This window comes from Balearica regulorum, chromosome 2 (genome assembly GCF_011004875.1).
Source record: "Balearica regulorum gibbericeps isolate bBalReg1 chromosome 2, bBalReg1.pri, whole genome shotgun sequence".
Lineage (NCBI taxonomy): Eukaryota > Metazoa > Chordata > Aves > Gruiformes > Gruidae > Balearica > Balearica regulorum.
In genome coordinates, this window is record NC_046185.1 from 147076920 (window position 1) to 147097621 (window position 20702).

Sequence of the window (20702 nt, forward strand, 5' to 3'; positions counted from 1 at the left end):
ATGTGCTACTGCTGGATTTCAACTGCCCTTTTTTGGGTGGTTATAAGTATTGAGCGTTTAGTAAATTCTTGACTGTTTTGTAAATTCCTCTTGGATTTTCAAGGGTCGATTAGTTCACCTAATTTGGGCCTGTTTGAAAATACTCTAGAATCAAGGGTTAGTATTAAAAGGTCACCTTTTTCCTGCAGCAATTATTTCTTGGCAACTGATGTATTTCAAAGCACATATATTTAAAAAAAGAAATAAATGGTTTGTATCTCTAGCTTTGTGAGGTTTTCCACCTATTTGGTGATAACACTGCTTAGACTGAGGCCATTTGGTTTGCCTTCATAGCACCAATATGTTGTTGTCTTGGTTGGGCTCTTCTGCATTCTCCAAGCGTTTCAGAATTTCAGCTGTTACTTTAGGTGATTTTTTTTTTTCTTGCTAAAGCTGCTAGAGTCCTGGAGGCTATAGCCTAGAGGCTACACCTCCAGTTGAATTTCATGCAAATGAGAATCAGAAGGTAGATAAGATCAAATCTCTAGGGGCAAAGAACACTTTCTTATTGTTGATTATTTTAATCTCAGCTTGGCATGCAAAGTGTGACTTTCTCTTGAAAATAAAAGTCTCTCTGTTATCCTCCTTATATTAAAAAAAATGTAATCAGTGATATGACTGATTGTCCAGACTTGGAGGAATCTTGGTTCTCTTCTCTCTCTGCTATAAACCAGTTGTGAGCCTTCAGGCTCATTTTTCATGCCTGTGTTGAAGCCGCACACCTGAATGAAGCAAAAATAATAGTACTCCTCTCCCTTTCATTAGAAAGCTAGTGAGGATCTGAGCTATACTACTAGCAGCAGTCATATCTTCACCTAAGATAGATGTCTTTGCACCTTGCAAACAGGATTGCTGCAGGATACTCTTACTGGATTAGTTTTGTAGACACAAGAAACTTCTGGTATGCCCATGTACCTGACTTTCTTATTTTATAAAAGACATGCTGATGCAAGGTCTGCCTAGGCGCTGTTTCTGAATTTTATGTGCAGGCTAGTAGTCTTCATCTGTGAAAATGCAGTTTCATGAAAGCTTTACTCTGTTTAGCATAATGGAGCCTGTGCTTGATCAAAAGAGTGCGCACCAAAGCTTTGTTTATTCTTGAAACCTTTATAAAGAAAAAAAAATATCTTTTTAAAGACTGCAGAAAAGTTCCTGCCTTCAAGGCCCAGAGAAGAGGGGAAGGACACTACTTCAGTTTGAATTTTAAGATAAATTTGACAAGAACTATATATGCATTCTGACATTAAAATGGTGACATTTTCAGGACACTAGTGTTCTTGGTTATGAGATGCTCTGCCCTGTCTGTTACTGTCCAGCCGTGTGCAAAATGAATCTAATATGGGTGATAGAAGCTGTTGCTATAAATTGATAGTATCTTGCATTCATTTTGCATAAATGTAAATGATGATGCGGAGTGCCAGGCAGTGGAAAACTTTATTCATTTAGAAGACAGGAGGAAATGGGCCACCTCATTAATCACACGTGGTTCCCTAGAATTGCATGCAACTATGGCATTTAATCTGTGGATAAACAATTTCTGTGCTATAATGGCATAGTCTGCTTGCTTTCCTTGCACTACTGGAAGATTCCTCCAGAACCACAGTGCTTTTGTGGGGAGTAGTTATTAATGTTCTTTTCATTAATCTTGAGACAGAAAGAATTGGAATTTAGAAATGAGATAATTTGCATTTTTTCCACTGCTGAATCTATGAAATCCCCATGTCCTAAAGTTTTTCTTGTCCTAAAAGGAATTACCAAACATTACTTTAGACCTATTGCACAGCGTTAAGGAAAGAGACTTTTTAAAGTGTTAATAGTAACATACTAGTGATCTGCAAATCTTTTGACAAAGATTTTTGTAAAATCTTAGGATGTTACAACTAGTGTATTCCACTGGGAAGCACTTGGGGAATGGGTTTGGAGGCTGAGATTTCCAGAAGACTACACTCTTTATTTGCAGCTTTTATTCTGTTAAAACTACCTCAGCTTTTCACATAAATGAGGAAAATTGGATAAAATTCCCAATCACTGATCAGACACAAATTGTCTGAAAAGAAAAACTGAGACACTTGTCAATTTAAACTTGACTCTAGTGCTTGTAAGTCTGGATGGAAATTGATTTACTTTCCAGTGCTGAATCCATTGCTTTCTGAGGAAGTCCTTCCTTCTGGAACCATTTCTCTTGCCGGTGAGTCATGTTGTCAGGAGCCCCATTAACTCCAGTAAGATTACTTGTGTGAGTGCTCACTAGCATGAGTAAAAATTGCACGAGAAAATTTCTACTGTCTTTTTGGTGCCATTTCATTTTAGCATCACAGTTCATCAAAAATGACAGTGATGTATGGCAGATCTGCAAGGTCTCCATTGCATTGTCATTGAAAGTCTCCAAGCTGAAACACCATGTAAGAAATGAAGCAGACAGGTTGCCAGTAACTTTATAAAGCATCCCACAGGAGCTCTGTACTAGTGACACCAGCCGTTTATCTTGAAGAATCTACTTTTAAAATAACTGTGATTATACATTTAAGGTAGGTACAAATAGGGACTTTTATGTCTACAGCACTTCAGGTAAATTTTGCCTTTTATTTCTTGTTTATTTAAATGATTTGAGATTCCCTTTTTCATATCCTTCCTGCTCCCACATCAAGTTTGCTACCTCATAAACCTGGTGTTGACCACCAAGGCAGGATCTTGGCTGAGGTTTGCTGGCTATCAAAGGAGCTGTTCTGCCCAATGTGCATTCTGTTGTTTGCCCAATAGGAAGCAGTCTGAAATGCACAATTGTTTTCCAAAACCAGAGTAGATTCTGAAAAAGTTTAGAAAAGGAGCTGAGCCACCAGGATAGTGAAATGTGGAGACATCAGTATATCTTTTGAAGAGTTAATTGGTAGGAGAAGAAGCTGTACAGTCAAGTTTTCAACGTCTAAACCCAATTTGAAATATAGCAAGTTCCTACAGCAAGCCAAATACTTATTTCTTTACCAATTTACATTGTTTACAGTGCATACACCTTCCATTTTAAATATCACTTTGCTTACACCAGCTGTTAGTGTTCTGGCAAATGGTCAATATGTCAGGAAACATCATCTGGCAGGAAAATTTTGCTGGTGCACTTCCACTATGTATGAAGTACATTACAGTGCAAACTAGCCACCAGAACATAGCAATAAAGACAATTTTCTGCAAAGGCATACTTTTTGATGTATTAGTAGTGAATACTCATTTCTTATATTCTACATTTCACAGAAGTTCAATTCTCAAGAGCTTTACTTCTTTTTGAACAAAGTAACTATTCTATATTGTCTTTTCTCATTAGTGCTTATAGCTAATGTTCCTTAGTGTAACATTTGGTTTCTTTTTCTGTCCATGATTAATACAGGACAAATTAGGCAAAGGTACCAAAGGCTTTCTTAATGGTTTAGGATATTTTTCTTAATTTCATTGGCTGGAAGGCTTTCTTTGTTCATTTAAATAGTAATGACTCTTTATTTATGTAGTCATCCAGAAACCATTATTAAAGTTGAAATTGCCCAATATGTGAAGTTGGAAAATAATTCTAAAAGAGATGTGTAGCAGAATTTCGTTCTACTGTGAAAGGAGGCAGAATTGAATGGACCTGATTAAGTGCTAGCACTTCAGATAAAATTGATTCTCCTGCTATGTATGATAGAAAATATTCTGTTTTCAGTAACAAGACTCCAAACCTTGTGATTGTTACCTGAAAACTAATTAAAAAAAAATTTTTTAAAAATGCAGTCTTCATGGATATTCTGCCTGCATTATACGTCTGGCATTTCTTTGCCTCTGTTATTATCAAAAATGTTAACAAGAAAACAGGATCTTTGATTTTATGAGGTGATCGGTTTATGCAACTTAAAATTCTTGATTAAGTTTCATGCAGTTTTGCCTGTAATTAATAACTATTTAGGAAACTGGCAATGAAAACCCTACATAAGTACTATTGTGTTCCTAAATATTATTTTGCAGCATACTCTGGCTCTTATCTTTGACTCAGTTTTGAAGTGGGGCAGTAATTGCACCCTGCTTACCATCTCCTTCAGAAAAAAGGCAAAGGCCATCCTTTTATTCTTTTTTTAAGGGTAAGATTCTGAAATGTCAAAGTTGAAAAGAATAAAATTTGAGAACTCTGATGGAAAATACTGTCTAGATTACTGATCCCAATGACGAATAGAATTCAGCATGAATTCTAAATGTCTTCCTCCCTATTATTAAAGTACATAATCCAAAATATAGATATCAATGGCCCTAGCGCTAATGTGCATTTGGGAAGCTTATTCATAAACTAGTGACTTGTAGAACACAAGAGTTCATATTGTCTATGGTAGAGTTAATACACACTTTGGAATGATTCTAGTTAAAATCCGTGCTCTGAGTGTAATAGCATAAAACCCCTACCACCCATTAGCAACCAGTTCCACATTCCTAGCTTACTGTTCAACTGTTTAACGTGTCAGCCTGTCGTGACATATCTTGCCATTCAGGTGAGGAATTCAGAACACCAGCTATCTGCTTGCTACCTATGTTTTACTGTAATTTTCAATAAATTATTTTATCATTTACTACAAACCATCTGTCAAAAGGGCACATTTCCTAATAGGCCGTCATATGGTAAAAGCCCATTTGATCTTGACATCTCATTCAAAAGATTTCACCTATAAAATGGGACCCAGTACTCTCATCACTGAGTGACGGAAGTATTCAGTTCTGTAAAATGACTAATTTTCCCACACTTTAAATTTAAATAAACATATGTATTTGTAAATGCAGATTTAATAACATCATAGTTTTTCAAGGTAAGAAAAGAGTTTTCCTGGGTCATGGATTCCCTTCTACTTTGACTGCCTCTCTGTCTGTATGTCTAATTGTTTGACACAGCATGTACCTCATTTTGAAGAGCTGGCGATACTAATTTAACTTGTGATTTCCTCACCTCAGACAAACACGTCCCTGTTTCTAAAACATATATCCAAAATTTTGGCTGCTTCTTAAAGCTGCCAGTCTGTTAGTCTGGATCCTACTACAACTTTCTTATTAGTTTTAGAAAATGATTCTGTAAGGTCTTCACTCTCACTATGATGCCCAGCACAAGAGAGTGGACACCTGCAGGGATTTTGGCAAAATCTACTGAGACATTTCTGCTCCAAAATTTTCTAACTTTTCCTGAAGTTTTTGTTTGTATTTTCTGTTCTGTTTCTACTGTGTCCTATTTTATTACCAGATATCACTGAGTCATACATAATTTTTATTAAATAGTGAAAATGAAAGTGACTTATAGCAGCCTTACAGTACCTGAAGGGGTTGACAGGAAAGCTGGAGAGGGACTGTTTACAAGGACATGGAGTGATAGGACAAGGGGTAATGGCCTTGAGCTGATGGAGGGTAGATTTAGATTAGGTATCACAAAAAAATTCTTCACTGTGAGGGTGGTGAGGCACTGGAACAGGTTGCCCAGAGAAGCTGTGGATGCCCCCTCCCTGGCAGTGTTCACGGCCAGGTTGGGTGGGGCTTTGGGCAACCTGGTCTAGTGGAGGGTGTTCCTGACTGTGTTAGGGGGGTTAGAACTAGGTGATCTTCAAGGTCCCTTCCAACACAAACGATTCTATGATTCTATGACTTTCAAGCTCATAGAACCAAGTTGTAATGAAAATAAATTTATAAACAAAACCCCCCAAAAAACAACAAACAACTTGTGGCATTAGTACTGCAAGAACCCATTACTCCTTCCTAAAAGAAAAAAAAAAAAAAAAAAAGGAAAAGAGATAAATTGGTTTGCTGTTACCATAATTTTTAAGGGAAAGATGTAAATTGTTCAATTATTCACAAATTCAGAAAAAACATGTGACACAGCACTAGACTTGAAATTAAGGAGGCTTATTCCAGGAGACCTGAGTGCAACTTCTAGTTTGCATTCACACATAAAAATGAGTATAATTCTTTTCATGTATCAAACACAATTTATGCCTTGAGCTACCAAATTTGCCAGCATATTTTGCTGGTCACACACCTACTCATAATTCCAATTCCAACTGCATTTTGTGTTCATAAAACTCTGATTTCCTTCTTCATCTCCTTTGTTTCTTCTCTAACTTGGAAGAGAAATAGTCACTGCATCCTTCTCATCAGTGCTTTTTCTAACTTGATTTTCAATAGCTTCTCTGGAGTATCCTCCTCAAAATCTTTTAAGACAGTTTCTTTGGTAGTTAGTATAAGCTTTTCTCTACAGTATTCTGAGAATGTGAATAATTCCCTTATTTTGTTTATACTTTCACGCTGAAGTATATAGACTTATTTCTGAACTCCGTGAGTCTTTTGTTTTGAAGACTTTGAAAATATGGCTTTCACCCTTCTTATGTCATATTCTCCAATAACTGCATCAGAACTAAGCTGATATAAGCCAGGTTTAAACTGATGTATTACTAGTAGGATTTCCAAGCCAGTTCTGTTTTTCATTTTGGTTTAAAATCATTCCTTTTGTTATACCAAAGCAGATCATGTATGCAAGAACATCTAAATAAACCAGCCAGACCAGTCTCTAAATCAAATAAAAGAAACGAAAATTTATGACACTGTTTAATTCACCAGAACTCACTTTTTCTGTTAATATTCTCAAATTTAACCTTTCCTAGACAGATACCAGTGTAATCAGGAAAAACACAGCTAAATGATATTTTGCGAATGAGGAGAAGAACAACTGCTGATGCTCAGCTCAAATACCAGAAGTCATGCCATTAATTGACATGTAGACAATACTGAATCCTCGTTCACTGGATGTGTAACCAGATTTTTACTTTGGCATTTTTCTGCTATGTGAAAAATTCTAGCCAACAGTATAATTTTGGTAGTTTTACACAGGTAAAGCCATAGCAGACTATTAGATTAGCTGAGCTAGCACCTTGTATCTCAGTTTCTTACATTTGATCCAGTTTCATCTGTCTTCAGCCTAGTAATTTCTGGATAACTGAAGGCCGACTTTGAAAAATAAGATATCCAGCTGTGATTTCAAAGCAGCAATGGGTAGAGAATCATAATTTCCCTTGGTAGTTTATCCCAGTGGTTAATAACATTCGATCATAGAAACGTGCCTTATTCTACTTTGAAGGTATCTGTCTGCAGCTTCCAGCTTCTGGTTATATTTTTCTGTGTGAAAAAACTCTTTAGCCCCTGAGTAATTTCTCCCCATGGCAGTATTCGTTTATGGTAATCCAGCCAGCTTTCCATTTTCCCTTTGAGAAGCCAGATAGATAGAGCTCTTTAACTCTTCAGTTAATAGCATTTAAGAACTGCAAAAGTATTGAAAACATTTTTATTACTCTTTTAATCTTTCTTACGTTCTCAGCATCTTATTAAGAAATAGATCCTCCCAAACTTTGTGTAACATTTCAATAATGATCTAATGTGCAGGTACAAGTAAAATGGCCACCCCACTCCTAGGCTATATTCCACTGTTTGTGTAACCAAAGATCACACCAATTAAGTTGTCTTGCTGCAATGTCCCTTCTGACAGCCGGAGTTGTTCATCTACTACAATATTGAGATTCCTTCCAGAACTGCTGCTTTCTAGAACATGGTCCTCAAATCTCTCCCTTGCAGTCTTTGTTCTTTGAGTTGTAATGTCGTGATTTTTGCAAGGTCTAACTTTGTTAATTGATCCAGGCATTTAATTATTGTTACTCTGCCAGTGTCATTTGCAGAACTGCTAGGCAGTAAATTTGTTTCCTTCCCAGTCTTTGATAAATCTTTTGAATATGAGGTCTGATGTCTGGAGAAGAAAGATGTACTGTAAAGGCACACTGTCAGTCTGAGCTGCTGCTTTAGTGATGGCTGCTGTTTGTGATCCGTCAGTCTAGTTAACTATGTTAATGTTGTATAAATGCTACATACCACTAAGTCAAACACCTTACAAAATTCTTGAAGCTATTACATCTATACAGGTATCACCCAAAGCTGCAATCTTGCCCAAAGAATGAAATCAAACTTGATACCTATTTTCATACAGCCATGTTACGCAGCATCAATATCTTTGTTATGTAAAGCTGGACTGGTCTGCGGCTATCTAAGTCTATTTCTTCCTCTAGATATTGGCAAGTGAGCATTTGGCATTTTCCACATTTTCCATGACATTGATAATTTCCCTGCTATTCCAAGACATATTAAACATAAATATCACTGGGCCAGAGCTCTCTTCAGATAGCTTTTCAAACAGTCTTCAGCGCAAGTTTTTACAGTGTTCATCCCAAGCTGAACTTTCACAGTTTGTGTGTTCAACAGTAGACAAGAGGTATCGCCTCCTCCTTCTTGTCTGATACTAGCACATCATCCCACTTTGTCTTCAATGGAGGGAAATAAATTACTTCAGTAGTACTTAACACTAGTTAAACGTTCATTCTGACAGCGTTGTTCTTTTTAGTTTGATTTTTTTAACTTCAATATTTCATGCATATCTTCCCCTTTTGTCTTCCAGATTCCTGTCGCTGTGACACAGATAAGTTCAACCAACCACCCAGTGAAAGTGGGACTCTCAGATGCATTTGTGGTCGTGCATAGGATCCAGCAAATTCCCAGTATGTAGAACTGTAGTGGTGCTAATGGTTTGGAGGCTGAGAAATGAGTATAAGCTGATTTCATCAAGGGTGATTAGCTGCAGAACAAATCACTTAGCTAATTTCAGCTTGTTAATTCAAGTGTAATTTTATTTGCTTGATAATTCCCAATGTGGCTTTCTCTGTCATTGTTTCATTTGAGCTCATAAATTAAGTAAATAAAACTAAATGGCCAGCCAAATAATGTAAAATTAAACTGTCAACCACCACAATTTGGAATTCCATAAGATACTTTATCTGGAATATGTCTCCATATCCATAGTAGGGAAGAAGCAACCTGTTCAGAAAAATCATCTGTATCCAAAAAGAGAAAAATATCCACACTGGAAGTTCTTAATATTCTGAACTTCAAATTCATATATACATTTAGTGAGATAAATGAAGAGATGTAGTTATTAAATAGCATCTTGGGCTGACATAGTTGTGGCAAAAGTACTGCAGGTGACATTTAATTTTCTCTGGCTTTAACTATACTTTGTATGGCTTAACTGAAAACGAATAGTAGGAATCAAGTGTGATTTCCATGAAGCTTTGTTTTAACACACCGTGTACAGAACCCTTTGAGGTTGTTTAGCCATTAGAGAGTGTGCTCACTTTCCAAGTCTGTTGGTTTCATTTATACATTTGGAGCAAATTTACTAAGTTCAATTTTTGATGGTCCCCTGATAGCAGGGTATAGATGGAAGGAGCTGCGCTTGAACCAGCCTCCTAGGACTGAGTCCAGGCATATTCTCCTAAAGTGAACCCTGACAGAGATGTGGCACAGATAAAGCTCATAAGGACTGACTTGATCCAGCCCATCTTTAAGGCAGTCTGCAGATGGGGCTGACACTGAAGTTGCAGGTACCATTGCCTCTCAGTTCATCCTATCCCCTCATTACATTTAAACGGTCTTTGATGTGAAGGAGCATAAATCCTATGGCTTATATGTCCTGCCATGGGGAAGATGGAACATTTTGGTACCATCTGTTACTTGTTGTGAACTCAGAGTAGTGTGAAGGAGGTTGGCATGCCCAGATTTCATTTAAGAGACCAGGTCTTGGAAGAAATTTGTTTCTGAAGTATGATAGACAGTTGTGATGTGCCTATGGTCTCATGGATTACTTTTGAGTGCTTAGGAACAAATGAATCTAGGCAACCTATTTCAGCAATTTGAGTGATGTTTGTAAGTGGATGATCTGAATATTTCTGTGAGTCTTCAGCTTGTAAGAGCTTCTAAAATGTATTCAAGTGGAAATTAGGTTGATTGACTTGTGCAAATTATTTATGAGAATAGTCACACAAAAATTCAATGTAAGAGATGCAAGCACTATGCAGATCTTTTGGCATCAGGGCTCCATCATTAAACAGCACTGAAGGACTTATTTTAGATTTACATATTTTGTATGTAAAATATATGGTATATGTGAGTCTCTATTCTAGTTTGAATGGTTTTTTTCTGTATCAGTATTTCAGACCTTTTTAACTACCAGTACATAATGTTGGTTTTGATGAATACACAGTTACTTACTAGTCTTCTAGTTTTAGTATTTCTGTAAACCTTTTTGTCACAGGATACCTTCTGCTAAGTGAAGTGACTGTAATAACCAGAAAATCTGTCTAGTCTTTCATCTTACACTTACTCTGTTCATTAAGTTACATTAAGGAGTGGCAGATAAGAATAGAATGTGGGTAAAGAGTCTAAAACATGCCACTGCAGCAACTGTTTTGATAGCATTACTTCAGTATTACTGTGTGTAATGCACTGCTTTCCCCCTTAATGACTGGTTCTGTGGCTGGTGGTAATTCATGATTATTTTTGTTAGGTTGCAGCTTACACTAGAGGTAGTATTAATCAAGGGAATCATCAGTTCACAGTAGATTTTCCTGAAGATAAATTGTGCTTTCAATGAAACAGGTTTATATTAGTATGTACAGGCAACATAAGAGCACCCTGACAGAACTGGTAAATAATGTTGCCCCATAGAGAGCCAGTGTCAGATGCTCTTAAAATATGCATGTTCTTGCATTCTTGTTTTTCAGAGGTGTTAAATCAACCATGGCTCAAGTCAATTACTAAAAAAGTGATATGATAGAATAGTTGTTTTACTTTATGTGTTAGTTCTGTAAGACAACAGAAGAATATAAATTGCTGATTGTTTGTCCCAAAAGAAGGCAAAGATAGTAGTAATAGCTATTAGTTCTTGCTTACCACCTTAGCAAAGGCTTTTTCATCAAAAGAACCCGGTTTCCCTTTATGTTCATGGCTAGTTACAAAAAAACCCAACAAAACAAACACAAACCAAACCAAAAAAACCCAACTCTACTGCTTCATGTTTGAGTTTTGTCAGTTATTTTTGTATACATCATGCATTTGAAAATGAAAGAAGCATTAAGTGCAACACAAGCCTAATTGAACAAAAATATCCTCTCAATATTCAAAAATGCTGAATGTCTTTGGTGCACTCTGTATGCTCAGCATTCTAAAATTTCAGTATAATAGTCCTACTTTTATTGAAGTAATTTTGGAAGATTTAGAACTATTTATCAAATTTTTTCCAGATTTACTGTCCAAAACATTAGTAATAATTATTTTAATACTTCTGAAAGGTGAGTTCTAAAGCCAGGCAAACCTATTTCATTCTGAGGAGACAAAAACATGCTTTTTGATCAGCCATTTCATTTCAAAAGTGCATTTTAATGAGTGCTGAAAAGGATCTTCTTGAAGAGCCAAGAGCTAAAAGAAAGGATTTTCTGAAGTTTTTGAAATGGAGGACCTTGAGCATTTCATACCTATTTTTGTTAATATAATCCTACATATAAAAGGCTTTGCAGTAGTACCCCTTTTATCTGTCCCTAAAAGAATACAGGTACCTAAATTTTTTCACTTTATCTTTTAAGAGTTAGAGCACAGAGACTAGAGATTTTTGGCAGGTGGCTTTCTGCCTGTTTTCTACGTCTGATTTTTTTTCTTGATCTGCTACTACCAAAACATAGACAATGTTTTTATTTTTGAGTCAATATGTGGTATTATTATATTGATGCGGATTTGTCACTATTTTATATTTTATATATATATTTGTAATGTATAGATACATATCATAGAATAATAGAATCATAGAATGGTTTGGGTTGGAAGGGACCTCAAAGATCATATGCCTCTATATAATCTAGAGGTGCTTTGGAATGAAAGGTAATGTGTGAAGGGAAGTGAATTTTTGCTTGACACCAAGGTTAACAAGAAAAGCCTTAAATCCTGAGATTTATATGGCAGCAAAATGGCAAACTAAGTCCATCAATTAATTTCTGAGGAAAAGTTTCTGCTTTTTCCAGGTAATTTGAGTGAAGTGAGCCAGGCTCTGGACCTCTGCTTCTGGTTTGTCCTTTAAGTTAGAGGGACCACTCTGGTTTCTTCTTCTTCAGACAGGCTGAACAGTTGCACATTAATTATTTTTCCTTTTGTAACAAAGACACTAAGAATGTTTAATGGCTGTCTTCTAGCTAGACAACACATGATTGGTGAAGACAAAGCTGCGGGATAGCTTTACATGTTCACCATCAAGTCTTCTCTCCTCCCACTTTTTCAGCATCTTCACTGCATCAGGAATCTTGTTCCTGTCCCATTGCAACCACCTTCTCTTCCCTGTTCCTTCTTATTTCTTTTTTTTTTTCTCAGCCATCCTTGGCATTCTGTTCTTGGTCCTTCTTTCAGTCACCTACAGTGTCTTTTGCTCTCCCTTCTGCAGACTCCCAAGATCTCTCTCTAATTTCATGACCGTCTTTCTTCCCCTACATCTTTCCTTCCCTTCAGAATTACTACATTTCCTTCCTTTGTTTCAGTGCTGTCTTCCTTTTGTCTTTCAATTAGCTTTTTATTGTGCATGAAGTAGTAATGAAAAACCATTTCCTGCAACCCACTATTTTATTTTAGCAATGAAAAAGCCCACCAGTGAGCTTGCCCAGATTGTGCTTTGTTTTCCATGAGAGCATGAAATACTCCATGAGAGCATGATAAAATGAGAGAGTGCCAGATTCAGGGGGGTCTACACAATGAGTGACTAGTCTTGCACTTAAAGATAATGGTTAGGTTTTTCTCCATGACAAGACATACTTCTCCATCATCATGGCCTCTACTATATTAGGTACAGCTCTTTTAGGAAATCCATACTTTGACAGCCCAACATTTAATGACACTGAAATTACTCAACAACACTGTGTACACAAATGAGATTGTAGCTGAGCTATGTGTTAGTAATATTCCAGTTTCAGTGCAATTAGTGCCACTCAATATGTAGTGTAACTCAAGCATATAATTAAGTGACAAGTCTGTATGTTATAACAGTTTGCTGAAGATTTCTCTCCAGTTTGTTTACAGCAGTAGAGCCCCTGAAAGACCTTTAGCATTACCTTCCTGAAGGGTAAAAGAAGACTAGTAGTTTATGTTGTGATATTTATTGTATAAAGGTGCAGCACGATCTGGGAAATCGCAAAGTCTAATTTGCTGCTGCCTTACTGGTAATGTCATTTACCTCTGTGCAAAGTGGGGCCCAAAGTTATTGTTCTAAATTCACAGTATTTATTCTTGCTTTCCACTAGTGTAACTAATTCTATAGAGTGCCAGCTCTCCCCACCCTGCATGTTTGTCTGCTGGCCCAAAAGGTTTTAGCCAGACAGCTGGGTTCCTTGCTACTACATGTCTGATTCAGGAGCAGTGCGGTAAGAGATGGGTATGCTGACAGTCTTTGGTGGCGTAACAGCACTTCAGGGACTGGTACGAGGTGATCACAGTTTAAAATGTTCTCATTTTAGCCAAAGCCTTAACTGGCCATTGACCAATCTTATAATTAGACAGTTCAGTGCATGGTGGCTTTAGGGGATAAAGCATGTTTTTCACACCTAGATCCTGTACTAAAAGCAGCTCAGCTGGCATCAGGAATTGGGCTAAATCTGCAAGGACATGGAGAGTTTCAAAGTAAATGCTGTGTGGTAGGCACAGAGCGTTGGTGCAGAAGAATTTTTCTACATTGGTCATAAAGCAGGTATTTTCAGAGCCTACTTGACTGGTTTGCTTATTCACAGTTTATACACCTTGGAGGTGAAGCTTCCAGGTTTTAAAGGATTTTTTAGTAACTTTTAGGAAAATGATGAAATTAATACAGTTAGGGAATCTGAGTTTTGATCTAGATTCAGACATGTGTGTTAATAGTCCCTGACCAAGAGCGATTGTGGTGGCGGTGTGATTACAGGCATGTTTGATCCCAGTGTCAGTGCCTCGAGAATTAATTAGTTAATAGTGATAAGTTTAGCAATATGAAGCCATTAAAAACAAAGAACAGAGATTGCTTGGACATTCTGATTCCCTTACCTTTTGTAGTGGTGACAATCAGACATACCAGGCTGGGAAAATGTGTATTTGCATGAAGTTTTTATTCAGCCAGTGGTGCTAAACAAAGTCCCTGTCAAGCAAACCCAGTGGCTGTATAATACAGCAACTATGCCCACCCTTCTGTATCCCTTATATTTTTCACAAATTGCTTGCAATGTAAACTGAATATGTTTCATAAATTGTTTGCTTCAAATTGATTTACGCATAATCAAATGCACCATCTTACCATTTGTGTTTTCTCTATCAGCTAGACTTAAAAATGAAAGTGCAGCTGTATGAATACATATGGCCTTCCTTAGCGGTTTTTGCTGGGTGTATGGCTGATCTCAATTCCCTAGAAATCTTTCACTGACAAAGATTTTTATTTGTGCAAACATGTAATTTAAAAAATCAGACTAACTTCTTCAATATTTTCACGTTTCACCGAGTTGCAGGTTTTAGCTGAGGAATGCTGTATGAGGAAAAGTGATTATGTGTTGGAAAAGTACCCAAGAGACTGTGAGTCTGTTGGACACATATTTAGAATGGTTTATTACTAGCAACTGACCCTTGAGGTATGTTAGGAAGTCATTGGTGCTCTTCTGGCACTGTTCCGTCTCCAGAGCACTCTCTCTGTTTAGTACATTTAGTTAATTCTGGCAGTTCTGTTTCATAGAATATTTATATGCCATTATTTAGTTTAAAACTACTGTGATAAAAACTACATAGAAATGTTGTGTCGCACCAGAATCCTGCACATCTATAATTTACCGATCCATTGCTTAATCCCTTGAAGGGATTCTTTCAACTGGCCTTCTGACCCCCCACGTTATCTCTCTAGGTCACTGAGGAATGTACTTACCTCAAGTAGCTGGTGTTTTCTTCAGCCTTTTCTGCTGGGACTGTACCTTTGGCCTTGTGTTCAAAGATAGTACATGTACATGCCACAGAAACAAACCAAAGAACATTTTGGACCACACTGTAAATTAAACCAAATGTAAAAAAAATAGACTCTGTGATTGGGGAAAAAAAAAAAAAAAGTTATATCATTCAGTTAAAAAGGGTATTTCAGATACTCAGAAAGACCTACAAAAAAGTAAAATATTTTCATGACAAGGAGAATGTATACATATTTTCTGAAATTCAGAACCAGGAATGGTAATCCAAAAGTATATATGCATGCAAAAAGTCCTTTTCCTTTCCTCCCTTCCCTGTTAGACCTGATGTAATATGTCTTTTCAGAAAAATACCTGCACGTGATGTTTAATATTTTGTCTGTTACTACATCAAATGATTTCACTAGATCTTGTCAAGTTAAGGTACATACTGAAGTACATGGACTCATAAGCTCTTTGGGATTCTGCACTCATACTTGTTTGTAAAAAAGCTAAATATATAGCATAAGACAAAGAACAAGTTCCACCTGAGTGAAAGGCAGTGTCTGTCTTGGGTTGGAGCAGGAATGTGTGTGGAGAAGTTGAGTAGGAAAATGAAATGGGATAGAATTCATTTTTCTGTATATCCTATTGAGTTTAGCTTTTCTAGCTTGTTTTGTTAAGCAATTACAGGCTCAGAATTCTAAATAGGGAGGAAAAAGTGCATTTTGAGGAGCTAAGTACAGCGTGTTTCAAGTCAGACTTTCAAAACAATCTACATCTGCATTTTTTTACAACCTTGCCGTGCAGATAAATTTGAACGTTCATTTTTCTAACTACCCGCCTGCGAGTATATACAAAGCTGTTAGAAGGTGATTATGCAAATACCTATCTGTGCTTAGGTTTCTTACAGTAGATTGATCCCTCATATGCAAACTCACCACCTGTGGTTGGCACAGTCTTCTTACTGAAGAAGAAAAGATCAAACCTGAGTCTACGAGGCAGCGGGATTTAATGGGATCAACAGTCATGCTGAAATACATGTGATTTGAAATTATTTTTTTCATAACAAACTTAATTCTCTTAAAATCAGTGGGTTTTAGAAATTTCATGCCCTGGGTGAGATAAAAGTGTCTGTGACCTGAGCCACTGATTCTTACTGGACTTTTGGAAAGCCAGAAGCTCCTTATTTCTTGTAAGCCAGGCGAGGAGTCTGTGAGGAAAGGTTCAGAGCAAACAGGATTATAGCGTGTTGGTCTGTACCACTGCTAATGAGATGAAATGGAGTTCAGTTAAAGTGCCGGCACCCACCATTTTAATTTATGTATTCGTTTGCTTATATTTTTTGACAGAAGGATAAAGATTTCTATGGAAAAAAATTACAGCCTTCAGCATTGGCAGGAGTTCATTTCAAACACATTTTCTGATCACACTGATTTGGCAGGTGCTTTTATGGGACTTACCGTCCTGGAAGCATAAACCTCTCACTGCTGGCAAGAAATTTTCCCCACCCCAGCACAAGGTTAGCTTTATCTTGAAAACCTTTTCTGTCCAGTGGGTTTGAAGGACATGGCTAAGGCATTTATTGGGGTAAATGTTTGGCACATCCTCATATCTATCTTTTAACTAGTCAGAATGACTTTGTAGGCAAAACATAAAACTAGCTTAATTATAGGTGCATTTCATACCAAAAGAGAAACCTTCTATCAGGAGGGGTGAAGCCATAGCAAAGTCAGCTTCAAATAAATGGCAAGAGGAACTGCTTGGCAAAGGTGCTGATTTGGAACTAAATAGGAATATTATTGTCTGAAAGCCAGACACTGCCTCCCTGTGCCCGGCAGCTTGTGCAGTAAGAGAGGGCAGAGAAGCTGCTTCACCCGCAGCAACCCTGGCTGATGCAGGAGAGACTTATCCCACCCCAGCTCTGCTTCTGCCTCCCCTCCCTCCTCAGATTCCCCTCTTAATTCCAACTGACACCAATATCTTGATGGTTATTTTCTATATGGTGTAAAAGGGATTCCCACACTTGTGCTTTTAGAGGTTGGCCATCCCTCTTTTCTTAGAAAGCCTCGTACTCTTGAGCCAAGAGGCACCTTAGCCACAGGACACCTTAGTGCACTTTCTCTCTTCCCTTAAAAATTAGTATTTATTGATTGATTGATTTTAGTTGAGGTTCCATTTTCTGTCTGAAAAAATGCCCACAGCATCCATCCTAACAAGAGATTGTGAAAAAACACTTCGGATTTGGTGCTATGTGACTGCTTAACAGCTGGGGAGCCCACATGAGCCCACTTCAAGCTGCAGAAACACAGCCTTTGCACCAAGCAATAAGGTGTACCCGAATCCGTACAGGGCTGGCAACAGAGAAGACTGCCTAAGATTGAGTTTGTGGCCATCTGCAATTCCTTTTCTTCTGTTGCACGTAGGCTCAGACCAGCCAGAAAGTAACCTGTTAAACTTTGGTAGATAACTCTTTATTCCTCTCTGGCATCATTCCACAGGGTCAGTGATTGTATTTAGCATTGATTTCAACTACTTTAGCAGACGTTCAAAAAGGACGTAAACTTTAGTCCAGCGCACCAGGAAATCATCATTATTGTGTCAGATTGGTAGATAGTATACTTTTAATTTGCACATGTACAAGCTCGCCAGTCTGCATTGCAGCCATGTACTTAAAATCCGGAATATTGAGAATACATGATAGGATATTGATCTATAAACTAACAGTTATGTGATTTTTTTCACACGTTGTGCTTGGGTCTTGCAGTCATCTGTGTGTTCAAAGCCCATAAGAACAGTCCATTGACTGTATTGAATTTCTGCTTTGAGAAACTTAGGTGCAGTCAGCTTGTGTAAAGATTATGCATACCATTGGCTGTTTAGGAAGACTTGTCTAATGTTATAATATGAAAAAATGTTCTACTGCATTTCGATGTGAGCTAGCTTGTAGCTAACAAATTTGATTAAGCGATGAAATCAGTTTTGTTTGCACATCTTGACAACAACTGACAAAGTGAGCATATAAAGCGTTTCTCTCAAGTTTGTAAGCTGAGAAATGGCTTAGGAAAGCAAGCATCTGAAATATACCCTAAAATGTCTGACAGTATACTCTCTAGAATTGCTGCCTAAATGAATGACTAAGATGCTTGAGAGCACACTCAGCGTTTTCATAATCCCTTACCAGGAATTGACGGTTTCTCAAGTGAAAAATTCTCTGTCTATACCTTTTACATGTTCCTTCATGGTGTCTAAAGTTAAAAATATATTCCTAAGGAAAATTTGTGTCATGTATGCACCTAAGGAGTAGTAAGCAATTGTTACATTGACTATTTTTTACAATCTACAGACTGCAAAATAGTAAAGTGTGAAAATATTTTTATTTTTCTTTCCTGGTAGATGTCCGTAGAAGAACAATTTATGAGTACCACAGGGTGGAGCTACAGATGTCAAAGATTACCAATCTCTCAGCTGTTGAAATGATACCTCTTCCAAGTAAGTAAAACATAATATGGGCAGGAGCCAGATCTGGGAAGGACTCCCCTCCCCCTCCCAGCAACACATACACAATTTAAAATATTTCGGTTTATCTGTGGATGTGGTATCATGGACAGCTTCATTTATCCTCTCTCAGATTTATTCCCAGATGGATGATGCATTATCCAGTGCATCGTCATGTACCTCAAGTTAGTTTATAGGTATATAGCTCCCAGTAGGTTCTGAATGAAATTTGTGCCAAATCATTTTTTCAGAAGAATGATTATTTTGCCTTTAAATTTGTTTCCTCAAGAAAAAAAGACCAGTTTTCATGCTTGCAAGGCAAACACAAATTCTTCACTGTACTGTGCATCATATCACAAAGGAATATCCCCAAATACATTTTGCAGTTCATCTGCTTCTGTTGTCCAAGTTAAAACTACATTGTTTAGAAATCTCTGGGTTTAAACTGCCAGCTGTACTACTATGGAAAAAAAAATGGAAACAGCTATTTTTCTTTTTGTGATCCAATTATAGTTCTTGCATGCTTTCCTGCCAGTGGTCTTATCTTCTTATGTCCGAATGTAGGCAACACCAAGGAACACTGAAGCCAGGGAAGAAATAGATTTAAGGAAATACTTAATATTAAGCAAAAAGATAAAAAATTTAGCAATGAAGCTCTATGAACAGATTGGGAAGTGGGAAAACATTTACAAATGGAATACAAATGGAATTCTACAGATAAAATGTACCTTTGTGCATACAGTTGGGCAATGCATTGTAATGGGCTGGTTTTAGTGTTTTATTCTGGACGTGTGTGAACCTGTTGAGTCCCTAAATATATACTATCAGAAGGTGTATCCTTCTTTTGTGTTTTTTATGAGAATTATTTGTGAGACTAATGTAATAATTTGTGTTTGTTTGTGATGTTTATCTGCGTCCCAGCTTGTCTCCAGTTTTCCAGCTGTGGTCCCTGTGTCACTGCCCAGATTGGTTTCAACTGCAGCTGGTGCAGTAAACTCCAAAGGTAAAGAAAAGGATTTTTCTTTTTTCTGTGGGTTTGCAGCTCTGCTCAAAGGATATCCATGAACATTGTCTATAGGTTATTCAGCACAAAGGGTTGTTATATGTAGGTCTTGTATACATGCATTCACATGAACATAAAGCTCAGTTGCAATCACTAGCAACACATCATGGTCCCATTTCACTTCAGCAAAGAAATTAGGCAAGAATAGTCAAAACAGTTGTTTTGGGAGTTAAGCCTTTGTTCCTATTTCCTTAACCCTAATTTAAAATCCTTTTGAAGGAGAACAAGAAGTAGAAATCATAATAAAATTCATATTTTCTCCCTATATCCCTGGCTTCATCAAAAATAATTTAACCACATGGAGATGCGGGGTGGTAATGTAACTATAAAGACGTACTTGTTCTCTTAACAGTGGGGAGACCGATACATCCAAAGAGTCGGAGTCTTTTGTCTTTTAACCTCTCATTACACTTAGTGGGTACATTGGGTCTCCTCAGCCTCTCACTGCCACATTGACAAGGACAGTCAAGTCAGTAGCAGGAGCAATTTAGACTCTGTGTAGCATCTGGAGCACAGACAGCAAAATGGAAACTGAAGCTGTAGCTTTTCCAAAAAGTTCTTCACTCACTGATTTTCATTGACCTTCATAGCAAGAATTTATTTAACACCAGTTCTCTGACACAAAACGCAGTATCATAATGGATATTTATTGTTGTTGTGTTTTTCAACCCTAGTGATCATGTTCAGAAATGTTATGTATAAAATGGATGCATAATGAAAGGAGAAAAGGCTATTAGCATTCTAAAATAATGCAATAATTTGACACCATGTTGAAGAACTGATAAATAGCTGATGTACATGGTGTGGAATTGGGAACTTGGGATCACTTTTATTATGTTTTCTTAAGCTTGAATTCCTGTAGTAAGTCATTTGAAAAGTCACTCTCTTCTCAGTTTGTCGTGCAAAAAACTCTTTTTAGTGGAATTAGAGCTAAATGAAATAATGTCACAGAAAACATATCAAACATCTTCAAGGGTAAGGACAATTGTAGAAAGCTGTTCCAAGCAAGCATGAACAGATTTTGCTTGTTTTAGTGAATTTCTTGCCTTCAAGCATTGCTTAATTCTCCTTCCCTTAATAAATGTAGTACTGAGTTTCTGTTGGCTTTAGTTTGAGCAAGGTCTGTTGCTTTGTGGCCAGTGTTCTCATTTCTGTTTGGATAAACTCAATTGTCTGGTAAAGTTCAGAACTCTAATGAAGAAGAGGCAAACCTTGAGATTCTTTGTGGTTTTCTGTAGTTTCTGAAGAACTGAGTTTCCTGA

General features: G+C 37.2%; 1 protein-coding gene across 1 annotated transcript in view; it reads left to right on the top strand.

Moving 5' to 3' along the window:
- Positions 1-20702, top strand: part of PLXDC2 (plexin domain containing 2) — a 278497-nt gene that overhangs the window by 207124 nt on the left and 50671 nt on the right. The window contains exons 7-9 of the mRNA XM_075746340.1: positions 8522-8621; positions 18276-18371; positions 19299-19380. Coding sequence (XP_075602455.1) covers positions 8522-8621; positions 18276-18371; positions 19299-19380 — 278 coding nt within the window. The remainder of the gene's footprint in view (positions 1-8521; positions 8622-18275; positions 18372-19298; positions 19381-20702) is intronic.